General features: G+C 36.5%; 1 protein-coding gene across 6 annotated transcripts in view; it reads right to left on the reverse strand.

Moving 5' to 3' along the window:
• Positions 1 to 22,303, reverse strand: part of Erbb4 (erb-b2 receptor tyrosine kinase 4) — a 1,014,420-nt gene that overhangs the window by 250,552 nt on the left and 741,565 nt on the right. For all 6 annotated transcript variants that reach the window (XM_021197417.2, XM_021197414.2, XM_021197418.2 and 3 more), the window contains exons 13-15: positions 12,743 to 12,875; positions 8,996 to 9,089; positions 3,276 to 3,430 (exon numbers count right to left, since the gene is read on the reverse strand). In XM_021197417.2, coding sequence (XP_021053076.1) covers positions 3,276 to 3,430; positions 8,996 to 9,089; positions 12,743 to 12,875 — 382 coding nt within the window. The remainder of the gene's footprint in view (positions 1 to 3,275; positions 3,431 to 8,995; positions 9,090 to 12,742; positions 12,876 to 22,303) is intronic.

Genomic DNA, 22,303 nt, shown 5'->3' on the forward strand with positions numbered 1-22,303 from the left:
TTGACCTTGAACAAAAATATTCCTGGCTCTTAATTTTGAACACTGAGATTAAAATGTGTGCCAACATGACCAATCTTTATTTTAAATTTCTCTCTATCTTTTCTTTTTCAAATTCTGAATCATTTTGGTACTCCATAAAATGTTCTTCTTTGGTATATAAATTGAATAACAAAAATGTGAGTCTATATCTGAATATAAATGTTTTGATATAAAGCAGTTCTTTTACTTAGCTTTAAATGTCACCTTTACACAGACTAGAATCTTGACTGGAGAGACTGCTTAGATAACATTGGTCTGTGGGTATTTAAGAAGGGGGTTGCCTCAATCATTTATTGATGCAAAGGCATTCATTTTATTATGAATGCCACCAATCCTAGGCAGGTAGTCCTGGGTTGTAAAAGAAGGCTAACTGAACATTGAACTTTTGACTAATCTGCAAGCAGTGTCCTCACTAGCTTTTTTTCTTTTAAATTTTCTGTGAATTTCTGTTCTTACCTCCCTCAGTGACAGACTGTAACCTAGGAATGAAGTCTGTAATAAAATTTTTTCTATCCCTAGTTGCTTATGGTGATGGTATTTTCAACAGTAACTGAAAGAAACAAGTTGATTAGCATGTATCACACAGAAGAAAACAAACAAATAAAAGAAATAAAAACATGTTGCTAAAACATGGCCTCTATTCATGGCGAGAGGAGACAATGTTCTTTTCTTTCTTTCGTCTTCCTTCCTCCCTTCCTTTCCTTCTTCCCTATAAAGTTACTGGCGAGAGGTTTCTATTCAGGACTAAATGGTTAATCTTTTTAAAATGTACTTGAAGAAACTTTAGACTCAATTTATTTAATTCACTTTTGGAGTAGTAAAATACATTTAAGGTATTAGATAATTTTATTTTCAGGACAATCGTTAAACTGCATTCAAAGGAAGAACATTTTTTCTTAAAATTGTCATAGTGACAACTATTTCCATTAACTATTCCATCATCCCAGTTTATTGAACAACCTAAAAATCATGGACATGGGAGAGAGGAAATCTGTTCTCTGAAGTCGAATTGAACTGTTGCGCTCATACTTACCAATAGGCTCAGTTATTAGATGGACCGAGGAATAAGGTCATTCATCCCATCATTCTCTTGTCTTTCCCTGGGTCATAGTTCTATGTGTTTACACTCAATTTGAAAAGAAGGGATGAACTCTAGAGGCCAGATGGTTGCTTCAGAATAAAATACCTAACACAGAGGGTATTCTGTGATCTAGTTCACGTCATGTAAAAATTTCTGAATTCTCCCCATGAGCTGGAATCACAACACTTTTATGGAACCAGTGGACGTGACTCTGCAGCTTATGATAAAGGGTAAGCTCAATGGAAGCAATTGTAGGACCTTAGGACAAAGTCATCCATTGCAGACACATTGCTCTGGAAGAAGTGCAAACACAGCAGCCCGCTCTGTCTCACTGTCATTCTGCAACCTTGAGCTATTGAGGGCAGATTTCTATTTATTTGAAGTTCTCAAGTGACCTTGTGAGATTTGTTCCTGCATGAATCCTCAGCTTCCCTTTTCTATGAGGTCCCAGTTTGGTTGCTGTGGTAATTCGAACCCTTCCCATTGGCCAGAGCTTCTGCCCCCCTCTACTATATATGTTTCCTTTATTATACAATCACGATGTAAAAAGCTGATGAAGAAGACACTCCAGCTACACATCCAGACTAGGCTCTGTGTTCTCCTTTTCATTTCCCTGATGGCTTCATTGTAATTAGATTTGCAAAAACAGCAAAAGGTCTCATTTTGAATGGCAACAGCTGTTGACATCGACATTATATTGAATAATTTACTGGTTTAATTTTAGTTGCAAAACAATAAAACCCTCTTGTGGATGATTTTCACAGGCAAAGTTTTCTCTTTCTCTTGCTGACTCCTCTGCTCCAGCAGCACTAGTTGTAATTTTTTTTCAAAAAATACTCTCAACTCAAGTGTACCAAAACTCACAAGGGGAACCGTTTATTACTTCTGTTTTCCTTGAAGCAAAGTGTGTAGGTGACTGTCTCAGTGCCATCAGCCTGTGTGCTTATGCAGAATCTAAGAAGTTGGCAGTCAGCTCTTCTGGGCTGTACTTGACTTTTATTGCAGAATATTGTTTTACCTTCTGAGAATCTGCTAATTCACAGAGTGACTTAGCTGATTTCATGACTGGTAGGAAGTTCTAGCAGCATCCAAAAATTGATGTTGTCTTGGCAGAAAATGATATTGCTTGCTTCCCTTTTTCAATATCTTCTAACAGTGAAGCCTTCATCTGGCAGGACAATCTCCTTACAGAACCTCTACTTTCCTGCCAGATAGAAAGTGTCCAATTATGTACATACATGTGTTTCTGTGCATACACTGGTGGTATGCACTGACAATGGAGGTGAAATTTTATGAGGAGAAGGATAGTGTGCTGAACTGTTCTCAACTCTATCACTATTTATCTTTCAGAGTATACAAAGGGAGAATTCTTACTGAGATAAGACAGTTTTTTTTTTTTTTTTTTTTTTTTTTTTTTTTTTTAAGGAAATAAACTGGGATTTGCTTGAGGTGACATTATTTCCACTGTTCTTTCTCCAATGTCTCTATAAGTGACCATAACACTGAACAAAGACAATTTCATCAATTTGTGTCTACCCAATTATTATCAATACCATAGGTTATGCTGCACAATATTTCCTCTTGAATGGAAAATATGTATCTTCCTGAATTGTTTCACGACAATGAAAGCACTCTATGTTCTAGGACAATGTACAATAAAATAACTCACATGACTAACAACAGTATTAGTTATGTTGTAAACACACATGAGCAGACTATCATTTCTTCCTTCCCTTTCATGGTTGCCTGCTATCGGGTTTCATTGAAGAACTAATCCAAAGTGGTAATTGTTAAAGAGATATTCTTATTTTAGGTATTTATAGTAAAGAAATAGAAACTAACTTATACATTTAATTTAAAAAAATCTCTATGACATAAGTACTATATTGTATCTTCTAATATCCAAAGCCCACTAGCTTCATGAAGATGTTAGTAGGGTGTCAAGTGTAGGTAAACTATAAGCAGAGATATTTCTGAGGTTCACCTGGATAGAATTTCTGTTAAAATCAACATATAAAATATAATGCTACATATCATTTCCACAGACGATTTCAGGGTATGTAGATGGATCGTGGATAATGAATAATGAAACATATCAATCCTTTCAACTGGAAACATGCACGTGCCTTAGTCCTGAGCCAGCGAGGATGCTTACCCCTGCGTGCAGTTTGGATGGCACGGGTGGCACTCCCGATCCTGATCCGCATACTTAAAAATGAAACTGTTTGCTCCCTGTAGGCCATCTGGACATTTCTCCACACAGTTTGGACCATCCTTAAAATGAGAGCACTTTGTGCAGTTGTCAGGTCCCTGAGATTTGGAAAAGGGAAAACAAATATGGAGAAAGATAACTGGGTTCAATTCCCTCTGCAAGGCATTTATGTTTTTTAGTTTTCTTAGGCATTTGTGAATGACAAGTCTATTTTCCCCCAAGGGAGACCACTCCATTAACACCACCATAAGTTATAGGTATTGAAGTATAACCAGCCCTAAGAGAACCCAAAATTAGATAAACACTATGTCGGAAATAATGCAACAAAAAAAAATCAAAAAGAATTATCTAATGAACAATAGTAATGAAAACAAGAAAAGATAATCAGAAAGAAGCTAGTGAGCTTAGATAAAGTAGCTACCTATTCCATTAATTTGATGTGAAATTCAGAACTAAAATAAAATAAAATAATTTTATATTACCCTATGAGACCTGATCCCCATTCTACCTAAAGAGTTGCTAATGTTAACTTCTCATTTCCTTCCAAAGAAGAATACTTCAGATGCTTCCAATTTTAACACCTGCTCATGGGTACTTAGGCACGTAATGCTATCTATTATACAAAATCATTTACTGTGCAAGTATGCTCAGTGGCATGACTTATTCTACAAGACAAGAGACATGCTTCTTGCAGAATGCAGAATAAAGCTTACCATAAGTAGATTAAGAAGAGTCTGAATCAGGCATTATTCTTCTATTAAATTCTTATAATATGAAATGATACCAGGCAAAAATTACAAGATATAAAAATGTTATGAACTAAAATAATTTTTCGTTAAGGACATCCTAATATGATCATTTCATGACTATTTGTTTCACCAGGATACAAAACAAAGTATCTTCAGATGACATAGTTAAAATGCATTTTAACGAGTTTCTAAGTGGTTGACGTGCACTGACTCCTATTTTATTTTCCTATATAGAATCATCTAATGATTACATCAGGCAATCATCTAATGCATGCTTACACATTGTGGAATTAAGAAGGATTTTAAGGGCCTAGGTGCAGTGACTGACAAAGATGAAAGTTCATTCTTTCTTAACTCTGGTACTAAACTGCCTCTGAACTCAACAATCTAGACAGCCAATAGAGTGACAGATTAAATCCTGATGTGCATGTTGCATTATTTTTCTCAGTGCCAGTTGATTTTCCCAGGTAGCTTCTAAGGAAAACAAAGCTCCTTTTCACAACTGTACCATGATGCTCTATCACCCCTGTGTGAGGGCTGCCATTCCCCTCCCAGAGCACGGAAGACAAAGCTTACGTTGAATAATAAAATGGAAGCAGAAGCCATACATAAGAGGACGAGGGCTGGATGTTCCAGCCTCCTCTCGCCATGCTGCCAATAGCAACACTTCATGTAGAAGTGAGGAGGCTGTAAATTCAGAGCTTATGGTCATAACAAGGGGTGACTCCTTTCGAATAGTTTTAAGACTTTCAAAGTACTGTACATAAAAAACTATATATTTTCTGAGAGAAAATACTAGGATGAGATTATTATTCAAGCGCAACTTCGATGAACTATAACAGCTGTTTTACACTTTGTGAAAATGTTTAAAAGCTCTTATAATTTTGGTTATGAGCATAGACTTTAATGGCTGAGCCATCTCTCCAGCCTAACTCTAACCCTGAAAATGGGGTGGCATGGGGGGCGGGTGACAGGATCAGGTATGGGAGGGGATGGGGAAGATGTACAGAGGTTTCAGAAAATTGAACAGAAGTGTGTAGCACTGGGAGATGGGGAACTGAGGGTAGCTACCAGAAAGTCCCAGAAGACAGGAAAACAAGAGGCTCCCAGGACCCAACAAAGATAACATTAGCTGAAATACTCAACAAAGAGGAGAGAGAACCTGTAGAGATCATATCCAGAGTTTAGGCATGGCCCCTGGTTGAGGGATGGGGCCACCAACCCATCTCAAAAATATTAACCCAGAATTGCTCTCATTTAAAGGAAATACAAGGATAAAGAGTGGAGCAGAGACTGAAGGAAAGGCCATCCAGAGACTTCCCCACTTGGGGGAACCATTCCATATGTATCCACCAAACCCAGACACAGATACTATTGCTGATGCCACAAAGTGCTTGCTGACAGAAGCCTGATATAGCTGTCTCCTGAGAGGCTCTGTCAGACCCTGACAAATACAGAGGCAGATGCACACTGCCAACTGTGGGACTCAGCATGCGGAACCCAGTGGAGGAGTTAAGGGAAGGATTGAAGGAGCTGAAGGGTTTTGCAACCCCATAGGAAGAACAACAATGGCAACCAACCAGACTTCCCAGAGCTCCCAAGGATTAAACTACCAACCATAGAGTACACATGGCTCCAGCTGCATATGTAGCAGAGGATGGCCTTATCTGGCAACAATGCAAGGAGAGGCCCTTGGTTCTGTGAAGGCTTGATGCCCCAGTGTAGGGGAATGTCAGAGTGGTGAGATAGGAGTGAGAGGGTGGGTGGGGGAACACCCTCATAGAAGCAGGGGAAAGGGGGGATGGATAGGGGCCTTGCAGAAAACAAACCAGGGAAGGGGATAACATTTGAAATGTAAATAAATAAAATAACCAATAAAATTTTTTTTAAAATATTTAAAAGCTCATTCAACCCATTTAGCTCCTTTTCTTCTCTTGCTGCTCTTCAGCCTATACCCTGCTCTCTTTAATTTCCCATTCCACAGTTCTCACCTTATCTCTTGCATTGGATGTACTCAGGGAAGTGAAAGTAGGGAAAATGAATGGATGATAATTTCACAAATAATGCATAAATTAAACAATCAAGACCAAGTGCAGGCAGACCAGCGTATCAAAGCAACAGCCACTTTTTATGTCACTTCTACTCTTCTGAGGATAGCAAGAATTTCTGTCATATTTAAAATGACACAGCTGTTGTTTTAAGTATACAACACTGAACACACTACTGTGTGGAAGAAAAACTGAAACTTGCAGACAGGAGGCTAGCATAACTGTCACCAGAGAGGCTTCACTCATCAACTGATGGAAACTGATGCAATAGACCCACAGTCAAACATTAAGCAGAGCTAGAGGGATCTAGTAGACAAGGTAAGGAGCCAGAGAGGTCAAAGACACCACAAGAAAACCTGGGCCAGTAACAGCTCATTGTCACTTAACTGCCAACCCCAGAGCCTGCATAGCATGGACCTAGTCTCTCTGCACATATGTTCCAGTTGTTCTACTTTGTCTTCTTGAGGGACACCTAAGAGCAGGAGCAAGGGCTGTCTGCTTCTACTGCTTGCTTTTGGGACCCTTCTTTTCTAGCATCAATAGGAGAAGATGTGCCTAGTCTTACTGCAACTTGATAGGCTAGGGCTGGTTGATTTCCATGAGAGGCCTGCCCTTTTCTGAAGGGAAAGATTGGGGGAATAGAAAGGGGAGGGAAGGACAGTGTAATCACATTAGGGAAATGAAGTGAATGTGTTGAAACCATTTGCATGAAATTCTAAACATTCGTTTTTCAATGTGCCTTGGTGTTTTGCCTCCATGTCAGTCTGTTTGAGGGTGTCAAGTCCTCTGGAATTTGAGTTACAGACAGTTGTGAACTGTCATGTGGGAGTTTGGAAGTGAACTCAGATTCTGTAAAAGAACAACTAGTGCTCTTAACTGCATAGCTATCTCTCCAGCTTGGAAACATCAAACATTTTAAAACAGTTATCTCCTATGAAATTATGCTAGCAAAATATAGTGTAGTGCATATTATACTTAGATTACATAAGCAAATTAATTTCCTGTGGATAGAATTAATTGTACTGAAAGTATTTGTTTTTCATAACACTTTGTTATTTTGAAATCTCAGAAGGGCAGACACATTTGAAATATAAAAAACATCAGTTTTAAGGTACAGAATGTGAACTAAATGAGAAAAAAACTAATATGAACAAATTCATGATTTTTGAAGAATAATATCGAATAAGGGTTAACCTATAAAAACAGCAATGGAACTTGATGCAAAGTAAGCATTAAACAGTGGCACATATGGAGCAAAACTTATGTTTCTCTGAGATTTGTGCAGAATAAAAGAGGGAGTAAAAAGAATGGAAGTTGTACATGTCAAAAACTATTGTTACAAAAAGATGGCAGTCCACAGTGAACAATGGAGCAGCCAGCCTCACTTGCAGCAACCAACAAACAAAACGTGTGCATAATCAACCTTGGGAGTCACTTTCTAAGTAGTATTTCTCTAAGACTATGTCTAATACACACTAACTAGGTCTAGAGACACCTGATGCTCCCAGCCTTATCAGGAGGAAATGGCACAGGATTGATTATTTTATCATTCGATTTCAAGTGTTTAAATTCTAAAAGAAACCTCGTTTCCATTAGATGACTTACTGCCATCTAAATGTGTAAGCCTTAAGGTAATCTTGTAGACACCTCAACTTGCTTCCCCAACCCACTGGGGAAAACACCTTTCTTTTGTGATGGAATACATTTACTTGGGAATGTATTGCCAATGTCATGCAACAGATCAACTTTGTTATCATGACTCTTCACTGTAGAGAAACACAGCAATTACAAATGACCTTGGATCATATAAATGTCAAGGAACAACATTTCATCCTATACAGTCTAGTTGTTCATGCCACATAACCTCATTTCCACTTCCTGGAGGCCTGTCTTTTCATATGCATTGATCTGCATCAGTCCTTGGAAAGGCTGACTTTTCCACTCCCTGTAGAAAGAGTTCCAGGCTGGCTCACCAAGGCCTGATGGGAGTTTGGAGGGCTAATGTCTTTATTTTTCCTAAGTGACTTAAATGCTGAATAAGCATACACATAAAAAATATATAGTATTTAGAGTTTAAATACACTTTCATGATACCAGAGTTCTTGCTTGTGCCCAATGTTGATACCCAATTCCCTTCTAAAGGATGACTCAGTAACAGAAGAACTAAGTATTTATCTAAAGAAGGAAGAATGGATCAATTTTAATGACAAACACAGATTGATCTTAAGAAACCCAAGGTGTGGAAACCAAAGGGTGAGGCGTTCTGAGAATTAGAAGCATTTTCTCCTTAATATAACTTTCAATTTGCAAAAGCACTTAGGATTTTCATGATAGGTATGTATTCTCAGAATTCTTTTCTCTAAGACAGTATCAATCATACAGCTGTATGTCTTAGTTTATGAAGCTCATCTTACCCGTTTACTAGTATTCTCCATTCTGCCGTCATACATTAATTACCAGCATTATAATTTTCACCAGGGCAACATGAACCTTTATATTTGTATATTTCATTCTCATTCATTTATGTTTTTGAACTGTCTATATAGTTTTCATTACTTCAATTATTATTATTTAAGCTGATTACTTATATGTCTTTCTTTTAATAGAGTATCTTCTCCCAAGAACTCTATATCTTTAGTCTTTTTATTCAACTTTAGTATTTGGTGAATATTTATATGCTATTGGATTTCCTAATATGTTATCTCTCCTATGAACCTGTATGTTCTAGATTTAAGTATGAAATATGATTTCCCTCAGTATCCTAAAAATACAAATTGAATAAGCATACAGATCCAAAGCAATGACATAAAAATTATAAACATGATACCAAATGAGTAATCATAACCACTAAAGTCCTCAGACTTACCGGTCCATGGCATGTGAGGAGTCCATCTTCCATTTTCTCACACTGGGAGTCACATTCAACACAAATGGAGCCATTCTCAAACTCTCGAAACTCCCTGTGAAAATATCAACTGCATGAGGAGGTGTAAGCAAACAAGCCATCAACTTAACAAATGAAGCAACATCTGCTAAGAGTACTTTTGGCAGAGTGAATTCTTGAGTTTGTTTCTCTAATGTGCCAGGAGCCACAGATGCACTTTCCTATGCATTAAGGGGGATGCTTTCCATTAAAAGGAAAGATATACAGCAGCCAGATGGTTTTCCTTGCCCTTAATTGGGCTCAACAATTGTCTCATTCTGGAAAGCTCTCTCCTATGAGAGATATTCTAGTACTTTCCGAAAATAGAAAATAATCTCTTTTGATGACACAGCAGAATCACTTTTACCTCTTTGAGTAAGATTGCATCTGTTTGATTCCATATAAAACATTCTTCTTGGTTGGAGTTTTAATTTCCAAATCATTGTGGCTTTTAATTGCTGGCTACATAAATGTGCTCCAACCTTGTCCTTCAGATCCCAAGACTATTAAATTTACTTTTGGCTAAATTTCAAAACATACTTTGATATTTTATCTCCTATTAAAACACCAACCTAAGAGTATTGGAAATACCTTCTTATGCTAGATTTTATTTTCTTAGATTATTGATCTAATATTGTAACGTTCCTTTCAGTTTAATTCTTTTTGAGGTATTTCTATATGAAATAAAATAAATAGTTTAGTTTAATGTACATAGTTTAAAACTTGATTATTGTAATCTACTGTGATTATGACACTCCTTTTTATATCATTAAATGTTATGTCTATTTATATATTATAGGGTATGAAGAGATAATTATCCCTTTAAAAGTCTAATATAAATATTTTACTTTGGTAATTGGGAACCAGTCATCTATACTATGTTAAATTTTTCTGGTTTCACTAAAATACAAAATGAAATGTTGGGTAAGATAATTTAGTGTCATTAACGAAGTTGATCACTAATTACATTTTTATATCTACTTTGGTTATAATTTTCTGCCTTAGTGTTCTGAGCCATCGTTTGAAAACAATATCAACATGAATAGTGTAGTTATAAATTAATTATATGATGAATTCTAAAAGATTCCTTTCCCTTTTGTTTCATTTGAACATATAAAGTCTTAATAAGCAATGGAATTTCAAAGCATAAGTTATATGTTCTGTTGGTTAAATTAACATATTTATATTTTATTAATACTTAAAATTGGGATATAATTTATTCTTTCCTTAGGCATTTTCATACATATATGCTACTATGCTTTTTTCAAAGGCAAAAGTGTTATATATGGTTTCAAAATATAGAGCATCAGTAAGTTATTATCGGTATGGAACCTAAACATTTAGCTACATTGTTTTAGTACTTATACAGTAAGATATTAATTTGTTTTAAATCAAACCTTTCACAAATTTTCTTATTTCAAAATCACAGTTACAAAACAAACCTTCTTTTTATGCTTCATTAATACAAGTGATGTAAAGTACTTAACTGAAGAGGTCTTTAGAATAAAAAGTAAAATGACTTTTTATTCTAAAGGGTAGGGTATTTAAAGTCTACAAAAAATTACAAAAAAAAAAGTCTAATGAAATTTTATGAGAGACTATTAAGCTTATGAACTTTAGATAGTTATTAGTTTTGAATAAAAGACTTTGGTCATTGAGGGGTGATGGTGACAAATGAAGAACATAATCTGTATGCTTCTAAAACTTAGGCTGTTCTTTCCCTGTTCCTCTAAGCCAGCATCCACCTGTACACACACACACAATTAGAGTAAATGCCTGTCATAGGAACAGTAAGGAGACCATTGCCTTTTCTTGCTAACTTTGAATCCCAGGGCTCCTGTTCTCATGAGAGATCTTGTTTGTGGTCTTTAAGAGTCACTGAGCCTTTGATTACCCTGTATACATCATTGCTCTTCCTATGCCACTCTCCTGGTGACTTAACTGTGATTTTCAGAGTTTTCTTGACTTGGATGTGACATAACTAGTTACAGACTATGACACTGTGTTAGCATAGTCAGTCTTAGGATCCAGAGTGAATACCTGAACACCAAGTCTCCAAAATCCAAGTCTTAACACTAAAACTATTACCTGAGAATTAAACACTTGACATTTAGTTTACTGAGTATCATCAATAAAAAGGGAAAACTGTTTTATCGAGATGTGATTTCTTAAAAAATATACAATTGCCATCGAAGATATTTAACTGGTAGCCTGAAGCTTTTGCGTTGGTCTCAAGGATTCAGAATGTACGCTAAGTAGGAAAAACTTTAGGATTTCAAGTTTCAACATTCCATTATAACCATCTTTCTCTTCTATTTTGATTGTTCATTGTAGTTAAGAGTTGCAGAAATACATTGATTTTGCCACTGGAATTTGGATATAAATGATAATGAATTGATTGAATCTTTCTTTTCCTTCAAAAAATCTTCATTTTCTTTTCTTTATGTCTATACATATTTCAAAATATTAGTCTTTATGGTATTTTTAATTTAAACATCAACTTTCAAGTTTGTTACCTAATTTCTTACAGTAAATCTGCCTTGGCCATTTATAAGAAGAAATATATGTTGTTATTAAAATAATAAACATATTTTTAAAATCCAAACATGATGTCAAAACTAGTGTTATCAGTCATCATAGTATCAGTTGTCACAATGAGGAAATGGATGACTGGGGAATGAAATAGAACACATTCCAATATTTAGTTTCCAAAATTGTTTAAAGTACTTTCAGTTGAGCCGTATGAGAGAAATTGACTCTAGGGACAGTCATGAGTAATGTATTATCACACTAATGAAAGGCAACCATGGTGCATGAAATTCTGCTATGACAATGGGATTTGACAAGGTTTGAAATGCCACAGTAGAGAGTGGAGACTAGGTTTTCTTGCAGTTATAGTGCCCAGGGAACTTAAATTCTGGGCTAAAACCTTGCTTTTTAGGAAAGGGCAGACCACATGGAAAGCCCTCTTCAACTCAAATCGTTGAGGTTTTCCTGTGGTCCTCCCAAGTTATGAAAGACACAAAGACATAGGATGTGTTTGGGTAGAAAAAGGCACACAACCACAGGATGGAGAAAAAGCAGGAGGCTCCCAGTCACTCAAGGTGAAAGCAGAAGGAAGGAATGAGAGGAAAACCTGCAGCAGACGATAAGGTGTTCGCCAGGGGTTCTCAACCTATGGGTCATGACCCTCTGGAAAACCTCCATTTCCGTAAATAATCACAACTCAAATTCAAGACAGTAGCAAAATGACAGTTGTGAAGTAATAATGAAAATAATTTATGATTGGGGGTCACCACAACATAAGGGATTATATTAAAGGGTTGCAGCATTAAGAAGGTTGAGAACCATGGTTGTAGGGGAATAAAGATTGTAGCGCTCTACCTCATAATGCAAAATGAAAGTTAAACAGTTTTGCTAAAAATTAAGTTGGCAAAATTCAGTAAATGTATGTATCTTGGTAAACATCTTTAAAATGTGCATGCTAGTCAGTGCTAATCTTATTATTTCAAGCAAAATTATTTTTTAACTACAACTTCATTTTTTTTTTTTTTTTGGTATCACAGGCTCTTTTTAAAAAGCCTCAGTAGACATACACTCTAAATTCTCACTATTTTTCTAAAGGTCAGATTTCTGCTTTAATCAGTAGCTTACAGCTTATGAGATAAACATGGCCTGGTTGGCTCTTACCCATCATAAAGATTGCAAGACTCTATGCAGATCTTTCCCCTGCTGAAGCGCCGACATGACAGGCACTGGTCCGGCCCAGGTCCCCAACAACCATCATTAGAACACAGGTGGTTGCATACCATCCCTTCAGCAGCTGCAATACAAACCAAAATCAGTAGGAAATGAGACAATGAGTGGAATAATGTTTACCATCTTTTGAAAAAAAAAAAGATGACTAGCTTTTTTTATTGAAAAGCATATCGAACTAAAATATAATTACATTATTTTTCCCTTTTGCTATTCTCCCTTAAGCCCTTTCCAAGTTCCTGTTTTCATCATCTCAAATTGATGGCCATTCTAAGATTATTTCTATGCATAAAACACAATTACAATGTGCTGGTGCCCCGTAGTTTTAAAGGAGTCTGTTTGAAAGAGTTTGTTGTCAAATTACTTTGGGTGCTTATTCACTTGCCCATCTCCTTTCTCCCTCCAACTTATTCCATACCGATCAGTTGGTATAGTTGCATAGCAAAGTAGCCTTGTCCATAAGACCAAACAAAATCTCTTTATCTAACTGAACACAAAGGGAGGATAGGTGGGACACAAACAATTCAAATTAAAGAGCAATGTGGGGTGGTGGGCTGTGCACAGGCAGCCTGGTCCCAGTCGAGCAAAGGTCTGGAATCCTGGATCCCCGGTGGGCGGTGATTTCTACCTACATGGGATAGAAGGTGTTCGGCCATGCCTCCTGGGCACCTGGCTATAGCCTCCCAAGTCCCCCTGCAGAGAGATATCCAGCATCAATCATAATAGCTGCACCAAGCCCTCCCACATACAAATAAGGTTTCCCCAAACTTTCAGTCCAAGCCAATGAGAACTACCCGCTGTCAAACCGTGAATCGTCCCCCAAACTGTATATAAATCCTATCCAGGGAATAAAAGGTGTGCAGAACTACTCCATTGACCTAGACTTTTGTCCTAAGAGCTGTAACACTTGGGAAGAGATCTGCTCTCCCGAAGTGCTCCCTGAGGCTCTGCCATACTCCTCACTGGCTAGTCAGCTTCTCATCAGCCAAGCACAGCAGACACAGAGGTGGAGCTGGACCAGGACAGCGGAAGTGGGGAAGCAACTTCCCCGCCCTGCTGGTATTCGCTTCCCTTCACGGGAACCCTTGCACCAGGCCTGGCCAGAGATTTCTGTGGAAATCCTCTGGTACTCAGGGCCACAGAGCAAAATATGCCTTTCCCAAGCCAACATTTTATTTCACTAACACCCTCCAAAAAATGAGGGTTTTAAAGAAGAAACAGAAGAAAGAATGATATGAATAGCAAAATTATTTTTAAAGTAATGGGAAGTGAGAATCATATACAGAATATATGAAGAGAGAGGAAGTTTAGAAATATGGCAGGCACAATGGATCAGTGGGTAAGGAGCTTGCTGCCGCCTGTGAGGACCTGTACTTCATCTCCAAGGAATATGGTAGAATAAGAGATACGGCTTCCCAAGCTAGCATCTGATTGTTGTAGGTACATTGGGAAGCACACATATGCATGCACGAACACATAGAAAAATAAGTAAATTAAAATTTGAAAGTTAAGACTATAAATAAAATAATTTTACAGTCATCTTCTAATGTATAACTTGGGAATTTATAAAGGTAGGTCATCTATAGAAATGTGTACAGAGTATTCGGTAAACTGAAGTAAATGTTTGTAAGGAGATATGCAGATTAAAGTACGAACAATGGCTTCTCTTCTTCAGAGTTAATCTTAACTGACCATATTTCCTTGCACAAACTAAGCAAATGCTCTGCCACTGGGCTATATTGTCAGTCTTTTGACACATTAAATTACCAAGGCTAATTTTCAGCTTGCTCTACAGTTCAAACTGGCCATGATCATTAGATCTTCTGCTTAATATTCTAGAGTTTTAAATATTAGACCACAGTGTAGGGTCTTTTGCTGTTGTTTAGATTTTTGTTTTCAAAAGTACCGAAGATTGTGATGACCTTGTTTTAAGTTTTCTACTTAAAGTTCACCATTTGTGTTCTCAATTACCGTGAACACTCATTCAATATAGCATTAGTGCATAACGACTTTATTGACAGGATGCAACACATTGAATAAAGACAGACTCTTCAAATCCTTCCCTGCATATCTGAAAGCTTATCCAAGGCACCTGAACAACAGCATTCTTTCCGTGATAAGTTAAGAATTCTCCAGATTGAACTGTGAAAACCTTCCTATCTCCCTATTAGTTACCAATCTCACTAACACAAAGTTCAAATTTTTAGCCAAGAGTATTTGAGAGTTGTGTTGATATAGAGGGAACACAAAGAGCAAGCATACTAGGGATCATGAATGTCAGCTCATTCAGCATGCCCTAGAGATCATGAAGGTCAACTTATCCAGCATGCCCTAGGGATCATTAAGGTCAACTTATATGGTATGTACTTGAAAAATTAAACTGCTCACATTATCGTTTTGAGTGGCTTTAAAATAATATAAACTATTCAGTACACATCTCCTTTATTCAGATCCTAAGACTGAGCTACTTACTTTAATCCCTGTAACATATTAATGTTGACAGACTTATCAAGACACTTTTTACATTTATAACTGTGTGACTGAATAATCATTCCTACAATTATTAAAGAGAAGAACATCAAGTACAACCCCTACCAGAGTTAGCGACTGAAGGCAGGATTCCAAACTGGTGACTTGATTGATAAGATTATGACAGGACACACTTCAACAATGGGTTACCTTTTCTCGTTAAACTACCCTAGCATATTTTAAAAAAAATTCTCCATGCATATGTAGGGTTTTTTGTTTATGGTTTTGTTTTTTTTGTTTTTTTGAGACAGGGTTTCTCTGTGTAGCCATGGCTGTCCTGGAACTCACTCTATAGACCAAGCTGGCCTCAAACTCAGAAATCCGCCTGCCTCTGCCTCCCAGGTGTTGGGATTATAGGCGTGCGCCACCACTGCCTGGATTCGATTTTTTTATATATAGCTTGCTGTTATGTTCTCTTGCTGTATTTACTTTTGATGGTCAAATTTCAAGGAAATAGTATACATATGTATGTATTTTCTATCTTTTCAATTTATAATCATTTTATATTTGAATTGTATAAGTTGTATTAAGTAGATAATTAGGACCTATTTCTAAAATTTAGTCAGCTAGTTTAAGCCTTTCAATTATATTAAACCATTCATGCTTAATTGATATAAGTTGGTTGAAATAAGCATCATTTTTCTGTTTGTCTAATACATTCCCCATTTTGCTGCTATACTTTTGATTACATGATATGTTATAATTTCCTTTGATGCATATGCTTCTAAAAGTTTTGTATATGTGGGCTCCAAAACGCTGTGATCTACTCTTGGATTATTGATTTACTAATACATCATTTTAGTGAAACTTTTTCTTCTTAAATAATTATATATACTTTTATGAATAACATGGAGAATTCAAGAATTATATTTGGCCTTTTTCCATAAGTTTTGCACTAAATATTATATAAATATAATTGTATTTTGTATGAATTTTCAGGATAAAAATATTTTCATTATTCTCCAAGGATTCACCTGGATTGTACGATAAATAATATTCTTTTCTTTATTGCTAGTAATCTATTTTTGGAATGAACTACCCCTCTTAACTGTTCATAGGAAGGAAAATTATGTATTTTGTTCCTGGTTTGTGGATGTCTTAGTTGTTTTGTCAAAATACTAGGAGAGAAGAAAAATAATAGAAGAAAGGCTCTGGCCCTCAGTTTAAGGTTACAGTTTACCAGGGTGGGAAAATGTCATCACATTAAATCTGTAATCAGGAAGCAAAGAATAATTGATGCCCGCTGCTGCTCAGCTCCCCTTATCCATTTACCGAGTACAGGGTCCCAGCCACAGACGGGTGCTGCTTACAGTGAGGCAGCATTCTCATATCAAGGAATAAACAAGCTCATCTCCAGAGTCGTTTTCAGAAGCTTACTACATTAAGGTTTTCTTCTGCAAGATCCTATACTGTCAGGTTGACGATTAATGTAACCATCACTAGGGTATTATAGTTATAGCTCCTATAAACATTTTGCATCGGTGTTTGTGTGGCTGTAAACTTAAATTATTTTTTGCCAAAAAAAATATTTTTTTTCTCCTATTCAGGCCACTGTGGACATATGGTAGGATCATTGTCAATATAATTTTCTTTCTTAAGCTGTCAAGTGTTTTTTTATAAAGTTTTTAATTGCAACTTCCCGAGGATAGAATTCAGCACAGCTCTGCTCCCTTGCTGCTCTGAGTCGTGTTGGACCACGGTTCTTTTCTGCAGCATTTAGCCGGATCCCAGATGTTATTATCTAAATGGTGTTTGCCATGTTAGACTATTCAGATTTCTTAGATTTAGAGTGCAAATAACTGACTTTGTGGTAGTACTTCTGGTCTTCACAAATTGATTTGCCTTCTTCAGCTCATCCACATCTGAGACTGAGACACCTGGAGAAGTGAACCTACCTCTGTGTTCTCCCTTAGGTCCCATTTTCCAAGATTCATCTGATTCTTCCTTCTATTTTCAGATTATTGTGTAGGTTAACATATGGTCTCCATGATTTGATAATGTATCAAACTATAGAATGGTTTTCACGAATTAATGACCTTTATGAATGAGAAGTAATAATATGTGTTTATGAGCATCCATCTATTATATGATTATTAGTTTTATATTTCAATTTCTCACCATGTTACACTTATGTGTACTTGCTCTGGTATTAGTAATTTTATCTGAGGTATGAAGAAGAAAACCCCACATATTAAGAGAGCAGATTGTGAAGACAAAGAGCGTCTTCAAACAATTCTTAGTACTGTCATGAATCTGAAAGTTTATACTCATTCCTTATTTTGAGTCTTCCTGAAAATCACAACAGATCAATGCTGTATCAAGTTCTCAGACCCCCAGTTGTTTCTTGTATCTTGTATCTCACAGTAATGCATCTCCATTTTGGTTTATCATACACATTCACATATTTTATTCTTCACACTTAATACCATTTTAGCCTTATACCCTGTCTCTCCTACTGTTAAAGGTGACAGAATTTTACTGTGTGTGAAATGGTAAAACTGTAGGGATTGTGACCAGAATGGCTTACCTTCCCCATGACCCCCACCTCCTTCCTGTTTTCTGTTGCCTCTGATTCTCTAGTCATGTGCCTAATAGCGTAGAAGATTTGAATCAAGGCAACAGAATCACAGGAAAGAAAAGCAATACTAAAAAGGAACCACAAGAACTGCTTGTGACTCATTCTTCCCAAACAACTACGTGGAAAGGAAGGCTCGGAGGTTATTTTTGCTCAAGTGAAATCAAGGCAATGCCTTCCAAAGCAGAAAACAAAAGGGCAAGGAAGCTACCTTTTTGACATTCTTAAGAGACAAAAAAGTTTCGATCATCCCCAAGATGTCAACACATATCTGACCTCCCAGAACGATCATCATGTCTGGAGCAGGCCTGTTCACAGCTTAGAGTTCGTAAGGCCATGTAATGCTCTCTAAAGAAACGTTAGCAATGTAGTTATTAGGGAACCTTTCACTTCCTCTGTGTTTTCTCTAGAAGCTGTAAAACAGATTTTTCTTTATCTTGCCTGAATTGTACTTGTCTATTAAAAATCTGGAGAGATAATAATGTGCTTAGTATTTCAACCCTTATAGAGAATATTGAACCTGTTTCCATTAAAATAGAGATGAGCTTCAAATAATGAATTTCGCTAGAGCTCTGCATGTATGACAGTAAATGGATTCCCTCAAAAATATTGAAAAGGAGCACCCATCTATGGGCACAAAGGCAGAAAATAATTCTTTCATTGTAGAGCAAATCTAACTACTATGTTGGTATTATTTATCATACATTGAAGCATGGTTTTTTACTTAGAATGAATTTAGACAGGTAGCATTAATCTTTTTTTTTCTTTTAAGGCTGAAAGTTTGTTTCATATAGAGAAGTTAAGCTTTTCTGATATGACAGATATAGGTTCAAATCTTTATTGCTTCATGAACCATTTTTCCATGGGCAATTACTTTCCTGCTACAGATTTTTAAAGTAAATATCTTCCTTTCAGGATTAAGATGAATACAGTCATAATATTAATATGGTATTCAATATACAGTTGGGAATTTTAAATGAAAATTCAACAAATTTACTGACAAAAAAATTAAAACCCAGAAAACCTCCACACAAATGCATTTAAAAGTATTTGCTTAGAAACTACTTTTATGTTGGATACTGGAAATGCATATGTGTTACCTCATAGAAGGTCTAGCTACTTGTGTGCATTGATAGTGGATCAATAATTATGCCTGTGTCCTTATCATTTTGGTTGGTGGGCTAAATATGTCCTGGGCACAAAATTCAGATTATAGGAGTTGAGAAGAATAAGAAGCAGCAGTAGTAGTTTATAAAAAATATGAAAATAGTACTTACAATACTGAGTTTATTATAAAGTGTCTCTCAGAAAAAAAATAAACTGCAGAAAATTAAATAAATATTTCACCTCACACTTAAGTAAATAAAATAACATATATAATATATAATACTATATATATTACAATTACTAAATTAATAAATAAATGATTATTAAATATCTGTTTGGTTTTTAGTAAATATAAAATAAACACACCATTTAGAGGATATGGTTTAAAGTTTACTGGGTTATGTTGTCTTCTAAAATTTTCCTAAAATATATTAAAGTTTCTAAGCTATAAAATTTCCTCCTCTAAGTCCTACTTGAGGGAGTAAGTCCACAGGAGAAGAGATCAATTGCTCAGCTCATGTTTTATGTGTATTTCTTTTCACTTTTTAAATTTTAGATTATTTTTAATTTTTAGTTTTAGAATTTATTCTTCCCCACCCCAACATAGTGTTTTCATTGATTATTTGGGAATTTCATACAGTGGACCCATATCACATATGTTTTTCATTCATCCCAGGCCCAACCTCCCACACTTGTGTCTTAAAAAAATACTCCATGTCCAATTTGTCTTGTCCATATACTCATTGATCCTTGTTAAGCTCAAAATGACTAGCATTTTAAAGATAATTGTATTCCTCTAGAAAGTACTGTTGACCTGGAAAGTGAGAGACTCTCAGGACTCATTGGAAGGGTCCTTAGATGAAATGCCTGGCAGAGGGGAGAGGGAACTTGTGGAGTCCAACTTTAGTAGAAAGACAGGGCATCAAGTGGAGGGATGGGATTGACATCCCACAATCAAAAACATTCTGACCCAGAACTGTTCCTGTCTAAAAAAACTGTCAGGACAAAAATGGATAAGAGACTGAGGGAAAGGCAATCCAAATTGGGATCCTTCTCAAGGGGAGGCTCCAAGGCCTGACACTCTTACTGGAGCTTTGGTGTTCTTACAGACAGGAGCCTACCATGGCTGTCCTCTAGAGACCCAAAAAGCATCTGACTTAATCAGAAGCATATACTTACACCCAACAAATGGGCTGAAGTTGGGAACCGCTGTGGTAGAGTTGGGGAAAAGTTATTAGAAGCTGAGGAGGAGAGTTACCCCATAGGAAGGCCAGCAGTTTCAACTACCCTGGACCCCTGAGATCTCTTAGACACTAAGCCACCAACAAGGCCACATATACCAGCTGATCTGAAGCCCCTGGAATATATATATATCAGAGGACTGCCAGAAGCCATCAACTGTGAAAAGCTATACCTCCTTTCTAGACTGTTCTTTTATGTATATGTGTATGGGGAACAAGGATAGGTTGCCACAGAAGCCTTCAGTGTCTCTCATTCTCAAGTATAAGTCTGAAGTCATCGATACCACTCCAAAGGATGCTTCCCTGCCTATAACAGTCAATGGCAGCACAGCTGATGCAGTTCCACATAGCCTCCTCAGGATCATTGAACACAGTATCAACACATTCCCCAATGGTAGCATGATCATGGACATCCACATGACTCCCAGTGGCATTAGAGACCACAGATATAAAATTTCATGTAAGAACATTGTATTTACATAATTTCCATTCCCATCCCCTCTACTATTACTCCTCCAGTACTCTCTCACTGTCCCCCAGTTCAATGATTTAAGTTATTATTGTAATATGCTTGTGTACACGTATGCATGTAGGTAGCTTGATGAGTCTCTTTAGTCTTACTCAACATACATGGATTTAGATATGACCACTGGAGATAGGTAACATAACAGATGATCATACATACAAATAACAGATATTCACCCTTTTCAGTAACCACTTATTGCCACAGTTTTTCAACTCTGGGTTGAGCTTTGGTGAAGTATCTTCCATCTGTGGGTTGATGCCAACTGGTATCATCACTTTGTTCTTCTTGAAGTGACCATATCATTAAGATGTGATCTCATTTTTACATATACTTCTAACAGTAATTTGATATGGAGAGTAATAGGGGAAAAGACAAAGCAGAGCTTCCCAAAGACTCTACCACAGACACCTGCCTCATTAAGGAACAGTATGTACTAAGGATACCGAATTAGGGATTATTCAACATAAATGTTTCTTTTAGTCTCCAAGGGGTTGATTCATAAAATTCAAAGTCAGAAGCATGCACTATCAAGGTCTTGGGCAGTTCTCCCCCCTTCCCCTTGTGAAGTAGATCATGACACTGACCTGACTTGCTGTGATGCCAGTTATGTTTTGCTTCATTACCTTAGGAATGTATAACCTCAATTATATCTATCTTCTCTCGAAATTGTCACATGGCATTTCCTCTGTCTCTTTTCTTCTAGTCACTGGAATAATGTTTTATCCTCCATGTATGCCTTCATTTTAACTTATATTTTGATCCTATCTTCATTTCCATGAAGTCAGATTTTAGATGCAACTGGTTAGTGTCTTCCAATGTTTCTGTTTTTGTTTTGTTTTAGGAGAAGGAACAATACAAAGATCAAAGCTGCCCAGAAGGAGCTCTAGCAATTGAATCCCAGGCTCCTGAATTTTAGCATTTAACAGCTTTACCTTTCAAATTCTATAGCCACTCATGTAAGTGCTAGTCAGAATATAATTTTGTCATTTGAAATGAAAACTGAACCCTGCAGTGAGGCTGGCTTTTATCACTGAGAAGTTCTTGATGCCTTTAGACATTTTAGGTTAAAAATTAGACGAGATCTCATTTTTGTAACTAATCAGCAACAGCAACTTCTAATTATTTTTTGAAAAGAACATAGAGAGAATTTGAGTCATTGTTAGTAATTAGACATTGTGCTGTTTCAAATAAAATATGGAAAAATTACAAAGAACAGCGTACTGATATTTACTTTGGTAATTTAGAAAGGGAGATCTGAGAAGTATAATTAAGAGTTTCTATCTTCTGATTACTTCAAAGGATATTATTTACATTGGATCCTGATTTATGCACCTTATATTTCATTTCAAGCCTGGTTTAATGAAAGTTACAGTAGAGCTCATTAATTTCTAAGTGAACATAGGGTATCTGGTCCCAATAGCAGTTCCTCTAACCTGTTAGGCAGAATCTAGTATGTAAATGCATAGAACTGATAGGAGGTAGCAAGATAGATGTTTTCAAACTAAAGATGAGAATAT

This window comes from Mus pahari, chromosome 5 (genome assembly GCF_900095145.1).
Source record: "Mus pahari chromosome 5, PAHARI_EIJ_v1.1, whole genome shotgun sequence".
Lineage (NCBI taxonomy): Eukaryota > Metazoa > Chordata > Mammalia > Rodentia > Muridae > Mus > Mus pahari.